The sequence below is a fragment of the Protobothrops mucrosquamatus genome, unplaced genomic scaffold (assembly GCF_001527695.2).
Source record: "Protobothrops mucrosquamatus isolate PMUCROS unplaced genomic scaffold, P.Mucros_1.0 scaffold6667, whole genome shotgun sequence".
Taxonomy (NCBI): domain Eukaryota; kingdom Metazoa; phylum Chordata; class Lepidosauria; order Squamata; family Viperidae; genus Protobothrops; species Protobothrops mucrosquamatus.
This window is the reverse complement of record NW_015392486.1, coordinates 9,277-16,813: the sequence shown is the minus strand read 5'-3', so window position 1 is coordinate 16,813 and position 7,537 is coordinate 9,277. Positions and strand designations below refer to the sequence as shown.

General features: G+C 32.5%; 1 protein-coding gene across 1 annotated transcript in view; it reads left to right on the top strand.

Annotated features, from left to right (window-relative positions):
- Positions 1–310: 310 nt before the first annotated feature.
- Positions 311–7,537, top strand: part of LOC107300321 (glucose-6-phosphate exchanger SLC37A1) — a gene marked incomplete at its 3' end in the record, with an annotated part of 15,598 nt that continues 8,371 nt past the window's right edge. Inside the window, exons 1-6 of the mRNA XM_015829654.1 lie at positions 311–795; positions 1,571–1,652; positions 2,567–2,693; positions 4,454–4,532; positions 5,272–5,407; positions 7,000–7,076. Coding sequence (XP_015685140.1) covers positions 740–795; positions 1,571–1,652; positions 2,567–2,693; positions 4,454–4,532; positions 5,272–5,407; positions 7,000–7,076 — 557 coding nt within the window. The remainder of the gene's footprint in view (positions 796–1,570; positions 1,653–2,566; positions 2,694–4,453; positions 4,533–5,271; positions 5,408–6,999; positions 7,077–7,537) is intronic.

Below are 7,537 nucleotides of genomic sequence, written 5' to 3'. Positions count from 1 at the left end.
AAATGTTTCATATCAAATATGCAGAACTGAAGGAATCATGCTTGAAATTATGCATATTTGTAGACTTAGATTGAAAACTGGCCTAAAATAGGTAAAGCAATACCAGATGATAAAAAGATTTTCAGTAAAAATATATGGCCTTAATATCACCTATTTCTTTCACAGTTGCAAGATATGTGACTCATGTTCGCATATTTGGATGAATGGCAAGTTGGAGTACTCACATTCCAGAAAATGAATCTGAATTTCTTGGCATCTATAGAACCAAATAATTTGGGACCCCAGAACTCCATCACTTCATAATTCTTTTAAAATACAGCATTTCAGTTATGACTTTTAATGTGAAAAAAGAGCTAAACATATAACTTAAATATTTTCAGGATTCTGATCATTTTTGTTCAATACATGTTTCTTCCATAGAATGGAATACAAAGATAATGCCTTCTGTTTGAATTTATGTTTATCCTTATGATAGAGCTGGTATCCTTAATTTAAGATTTTAACTGCAATCCTATCAACTCTGACTTAAAAATTGGTTCAAGAGAACTCAGTGAGCTTATATTAAAAAAAGGAGTGCATAAACTGATGGCATGAAAATGTTCTATTTGTATAAAGTCAGGTATATGGGAAAAGAATTAACCACTCAGTGATTGGTAGCATCAAGGAACCAATGTAATCAGCATTACATTTTGGTTTACTGAAAACTTGGAACAAACATCTGAACCTGGTACTCAAGTAAATGGCTGAACTTCCACCTGGGATTCGTTTTATCACTTCGTTTACAAAAGATCAATGGTAAGTTGTGGTCTATTATTACTTGAAAAGGAATCTGGATATGATTTCCTATTTAACAAATCTGTAGGCAGATAGAAAGTAAAGAATTGTTCAGAATATCTATTGTTAAAATGTGTATTTGTTTTCTCTGTGTTAATTCTTATGGTTGTAATAATATAGAGCAGATCTATTCTAACAACTGTTGTAGTATAATTGTTGGGCATGATCCACAAATGTGTTTTGTTGAGAACAGAACTATAGAGTTCAAGTACGTATGAGATTGTCAGTTAACTACGTAGAAAGTGGTATAATCTTTATTGACTTGATATGCAAAACACATATGAAGTTTTTCATATCCTAGAGATTAGATAAGGTTTGTAACTAGGCAATCAATATCCTGAAAAATCACAGCCATTTGTTGAAAAATTGCCCATTTTACCTGTAATATAGATATCACACTCCTTGGCCATGAATCAGTTTTCAGAATACCTCTAATATTTTTCTGTCTGGTCCAACAGTGTTTATGCCTGATACATAATTTCTGAGGCCTGCCAAAGCTTAAATTATTGAATTATTAATCTTGGGGAAATTCTACTCATGAAATATGTTTTTATGTAACTTCCTTCTTACTTTTGGAAAATTACTTAACTGATTTTACCTACATTTCTCAGATTGTTTAACTAATTAGTTGTGTACAGAGAAAAATGTGGATATAATAGAACAATCTAAAATAATTCCTAATATATTTGTGCCAAATAAAATATCTGCAAAGCATGAAATGTTTGTTTTGTTACAGGTATAAGACTTTCACATTTGTCTTGACTTTCATGCTGTACGTTAGTTTTCATTTATCAAGGAAGCCAATCAGTATAGTTAAGGTAAGCAACAAGGAAGTATGTTTTTTTCTATATCCTGATGATGTCAAACCAGGAAGTATATCTTCCCTAAAACTAAAACTGCAAATTACAGAGCAGTAAATCTTTAAAAATTTTGGATGACAATTACAACTAGACAGATGTACAGTAATAAGCTAAATAAAAATATTCATAAAAACTATTATGTGGTTAACATTCTACAAAGATGCTATATCAAAAGATATGTAAAGCTTGTGAATATGTCTTAAAAGGGCTTTATTTTACTTGATATTACATGTTTGAAATATTATAAATGTACATTGGGATGTTTGTAAGGATGCAGATATATTGTGATGAATTTATCTGGCAAATTATATTGGATAGTCTCTTAAAAGCTGTCCAGTTCTTTTTCTGCTTTTCATTTCACTTTTCATGTGGCTAATTAGGCATATCAAGTTTGTGATAAAAATAAAAGTTATCATCTAGCTGAATTAATCTTATCAAGATTTAAAATAATAGAGGAAGATAACTCATTCATTCATTCATTCATTCAATTTATATGGCCACTCATCTCAAACAAGTGACTCTGGGCAGTGAACAATCATAAAAATAAAAAATAAAAAAGTAAATATATGCAGCCAAGAAAAAATATAATCCATAGAAATTAACATAATCAGGAAATGGGGTCTTTAACTTTAAATTTAATTTTATAATAAGTAATGTGCCAGATAAATTTGAAACTGAATAATGCATGTTATTTAAAACTTGAAAGATTGAATTGGCCTTATCAAGTTTTGAAGTAATACAGTATAAAATAACTTATTTAACTTCAATTCAAATATATTTACCGGCGTGTCTGATAATTTGTTCCAGTAAGGTAAAGATTCAACAAAACAAAATATTCAGTAGAATTTCCCTTCTCTTCCACTCTAATTTAGGGAGAACTGCATAAACACTGCACAACTCTTCAAATTAGTGAGAGGGATGCCTATGAAGAACATGCCATCCACATTCCATCTTTTAAAACATTACATAATGATTCTCGCTGTGGATGGGAACCTTTTGGTGAGTAGTAGGAAGGATGGAAGGCTGAATTAACTTTGAGTAGCTGAGAATCAAACTGCTGGCGGTCGGCAGAATTAGCCTGCAATACTGCATTCTAACCAGTGCGCCACCACAGCTCTTATGTGCCTTGGGTACAATCCCAAAACAATTGGAGCACCGCTTGAACACCATCAGAATTGATAAATTCACCATCAGTGAATTGCAAAAGGTAGTTCTACTTGGAACAGCTTACATCCTGCGATGATATCTGTAACACCTTCAAACATCCATATCTGCCTATCCAAGATCCTTGAGAAAGGACCCAAAAGGCAGACAAACATGCCAAATCCTGTCTGGACATCTGGTTCACTGTAACAAACTATAATAATAGAACACCATTGGAATTGTCAAAAATCAATCAGTTGCTACAGACAACTTTATTTAAACAATACCTTTAACACCATCAAACAAAAACATCTACCTAATCCCAGGTACATGGAGAGGACTCAGTAGGTGCATAAAAAGGCCAAATCCAGTCTAAGCATCTGTCTGACTGTACAATCAACCATAATAATTAGAAAAGATTAACAAACAAATAATTGATATAAAACACAGTTTCAAATAGGACAATTGGAAAAGTGTATAGATTTTTGTCCATCAATTTTATTTCTAAATGTGTCTTACCTGAAGTTTTTAATCTTATAAGAAGAAAATACCTTTTGAAGTAAGTCAGGAATATTAAGAAGTTTATACTGCATCCAGTTTTGGTCACCACAATGTAAAAAAGATGTTGAGACTCTAGAAAGAGTACAGAGAAGAGCAACAAAGATGATTAGGAAACTGGAGGCTAAAACATATAAGGAACAGCTTCTGGAATTGGGTATGTCTAGTTTAATGAAGAGAAGGACGAGGGAGGACATGATAGCAGTGTTTCAATATCTCAGGGGCTGCCACAAAGAAGAGGGAGTCAAGCTATTCTCCAAAGCACCTGAAGGCAGAACAAGAAGCAATGGTAATCAAGGAGAGAAGCAACTTAGAACTAAGGAGAAACTTCCTGACAGTTAGAACAATTAACCAGTAGAACAATCTGCCTCCAGAAGCGGTGAATGCTCCAACACTGGAAGTTTTTAAGAAGAGACTGGACAGCCATTTGTCTGAAATGACATAGGGTTTCCTGCCTGAGCAGGGGGTTGTAATGTGAAAGAGCAAGCTATATTGCCTACTTTATTTATTTTAATTGATTTTTGTTATTTGAACTGAATCTTGTAAAGATTAGTGATATAGAAGTTTAAAATTAATTACATTCCTTTTTCCTTCCCAGTTCAGTATTAAATGTATTGATAGGCAGCACAAATACTAGCAATGTTATTCACATGACATATTCAAGGGCAAGTGTGAAAGGAAGACATAATGACTGCAACCCTTCATCACATCTCCAGGATTTTGTGGATGGTATTATGCATTCCTTTCCCCCAATGCATTTACTGAATATGAATTGTTATGCAGGATTAGTATTATTTAAACACATTTTAAAAGTTAGATATGAAAGGCTGGTTTGAACTGTGCACAATTTCCATTTTCAGTCCTTTGTATAACGATATCATTATTAAGTTATGTACTTTTATTATACTTTGATCAAGGAGAAAACTAACTTATCTTTAAATTATTAGAAGCCATTTTTATACAGACACCAATTATGAATAGATAATTACTATTTATAAATTGTATTTAAGCTATTCAGTCCCTTGAACTGCTACATATAAATGTGTGTATCTTCCTAGATAAAAGCAACTACAAGCAGTTATTAGGAGCCCTGGATTATTCATTTCTATGTGCTTATGCTGTCGGAATGTATCTGAGGTACATTTTCTTATTCTTTACCTTGCTTCATGGGTTCAGTGCGTCAGTATGGAATATTATGCTACCTTTGATCTTGGTCAGAATTTTGCTTAGGGGTTTCTGGGAAGCAAAGAGAATATTACTGAATCAGAAATGTTGGAAGAACCAAATCAAAACATGAAATATTTCCTATTGTAATTAAAGTTGAAAGGAACATGGCTTCATATAATCTAATGAATTCAAGTGTGTTTTGGATGAGATTCAATTCTCTGCAAAACCCCAAAATGTTTTAGATGCCCTTGATTCTTACTCTTACTGCTAAGCTATAGAGTTCCACTTTGTAAATGTAAGAAGACTATTTGGGCTGAATAAAGAAATACATTTTAGGCCACTTTTACATCTACGTGTATAAAATAGAGTCCACCAAAAAGTATTTATTTGTGCCACTTGGAATCCTATGCTTTAATGACTTAAAATAATTACCATCCTGTTATTTGCTTTTCACTGAGGTTCATCAAGGCATCTTTGTAATGGTAGTGATTCAACAAGCTATCTTTTGGTATCATAGATATGTTGGACCCGAATATCCTGGAGACATTTTTAATAATCTTAGAAAAAATATTCTTGAATTTAAATTTGAAATCTATATTTTGAGGATTTTAATAATTTGTAAGGTTTGGTTTTCAGAGAGCTATGATTATGATTAGTTTTAGTTCAATATGCATTCACAATTCATCTTCTTTTTAACCTTTATTTAAAGTGGCATAATAGGGGAGTGTTTGCCTATCCGATACTATCTCAGTGGTGGGATGCTTGCCAGTGGATTCTTCACTGCATTATTTGGAATTGGCTATTTCTGTAACATACATAATTTGTGGTTCTACATCATTGCTCAGGTAAGCATGCCTAGGTTATTTTTTCCATACCTCTCAAATGCAGCCTAAGAATATAAATGCATCTATGCTGCAGCATTTTCTTGTTATGTTCCCCAGCCATAGTTTGGGGGCATTTTAGTGTTATTACTACATAACTATTGTGGCTAGTAACTATTGATTACATGGTCTTATACTGTATGGTGCATCTAATTCTTTTTTTCAACAATTTTATTTTATTCAAAAAATTAAAATCCAAAAGAAAAAAAATTGAACAAAGACAAAACAAAGCTAAACAAAAACGTTGAAAATAATGTGAATTTTTAAAAAAGAACCAAAACACATATTGTCCCTTCTACTTGAACATTGACAAATCTATTGCAACAATAATAGCCTTCCCCCTCCTTGCAGAGCAGGTCCACGCTTTTTTGAAGTACATTGACCAAACCAGTGTATATCATGACAAGATGTGATCATTTTTTAAGATTGTATAAAGGTGTTATATTAGATCTCTCCAGTTCATTTCTTAGTGATTCTTGCTTTTATTGAATATTCTGCATAGCGAAAGTATGGTGTGTAAAAGCTACCGGGGAAAATCTCTTCTGTTCTTTGATAGAAACATTTATATATATTATTCTTTTCTTTGATAGAAGTGTTTCTATTATTATTTGATAATAATAAAACCCATTCCTTCAAACCTTAACTGTTTTGTAATTAGTCTGAGAATTTATGCAGTGGTATGTCCTGAGACACTTAAAACTATCTTTTTTTCCCTCTGAGGATAAATTTTATAATCCATTTTTATATGTTTTACAGCCCAAACAGTTCTAGCAACAGTCTAGACTACTATTGATTAAAAGCAGTTGATTGTTAGGAAGTAGAATTATTCAAACGAATTTCTAAATCTGGCTTTGAAAGCCGGATCTTTCATTGAAAGTAGCTGGATTTTGCATTGAAACAAAAGACACATATGTTGTACTATGTATTTTGTAGCAGTTTATTTCCAAAACAATATAGAAATATTTAAAAAAGCAAATGTTGCCTTCAACTCTTACTCTTCCAAAGTACACATTTCCTAATGAGAAATATAAATCTTTGGTAAAGCAGAAGATGCCTGGTATAGTCTAAAAGTTGTTGCATTTTCTGTCAGTTCTGCTATTTAATAACAGAGAGGATTGTTATATGCTTCAGAACTAAGTAATGCTTGATGATTTATTCTCTTCACAGGTCATGCATAAATCAATACTCCTTTCACTTTTATTGCTTTTGCACCTTTGGCACTGCAACTCCTCCAATTAAATAGTTGGAGAATAAAGATATCACTTAGTTAGTACATGCCCTTCTGTTGCACAGCAATTACTCCATATGTTTTAAAGCAACTCAGAGAGGTCAAATTATAATGGCTAATTTGATATAGTACTGACAGAAAAGAGTAGTAAAACTATGAGACCTGAAGCCTGGCTGAATTATTGTGTTAATGAATAATCATAATATAATTTTTCTGATATGTATACCATAAATTTAAATATTATATTTAATATTAGCTTATTATACTGTATATTATAGCTATGAAATATTTTGCTGCAGGATAACCTTTGCCATTAAAAACTTTTCAGGTAGCTAATGGAATGGTACAAACTACTGGCTGGCCCAGTGTGGTCACCTGCATTGGCAACTGGTTTGGAAAAGGAAGGTAAATTCTCTATTTTCTCTCTCTGGGTAGAGGGGAGAAATCTTTTGGTAAAGGTCAAATAATTAATTCTAATAAAAAAAATGCTTCATCACACAGGTAAACTCATATATTATAAATGTTGTGTTTTAACCATAGAATTGTGAAATGAATTATTCATTATATATATGAATGAAATGTCCAACACGTTGGCTGTCCTAATGAACAACTGCAACCCTGGGCAATGGATAATAAGCAAACAACAGAATGAGCAGATAGTAAACCAGTATGCTTAAAAGCATAAACAGAAATTAGTAGGCAATCAGAAACTCAAACTTACTTTACATCAACCAACTTGGCCCCAATTTGTTTAGTATTGTCCTGAAAACTAACGAGATTGGGTCCAACTAGATTAGGAAATGGGTGTGTGTGAGAGAGAGATTGTTCCAGAGGGCAGATGCTACAGTGAAAATGGAAGGGTTTTC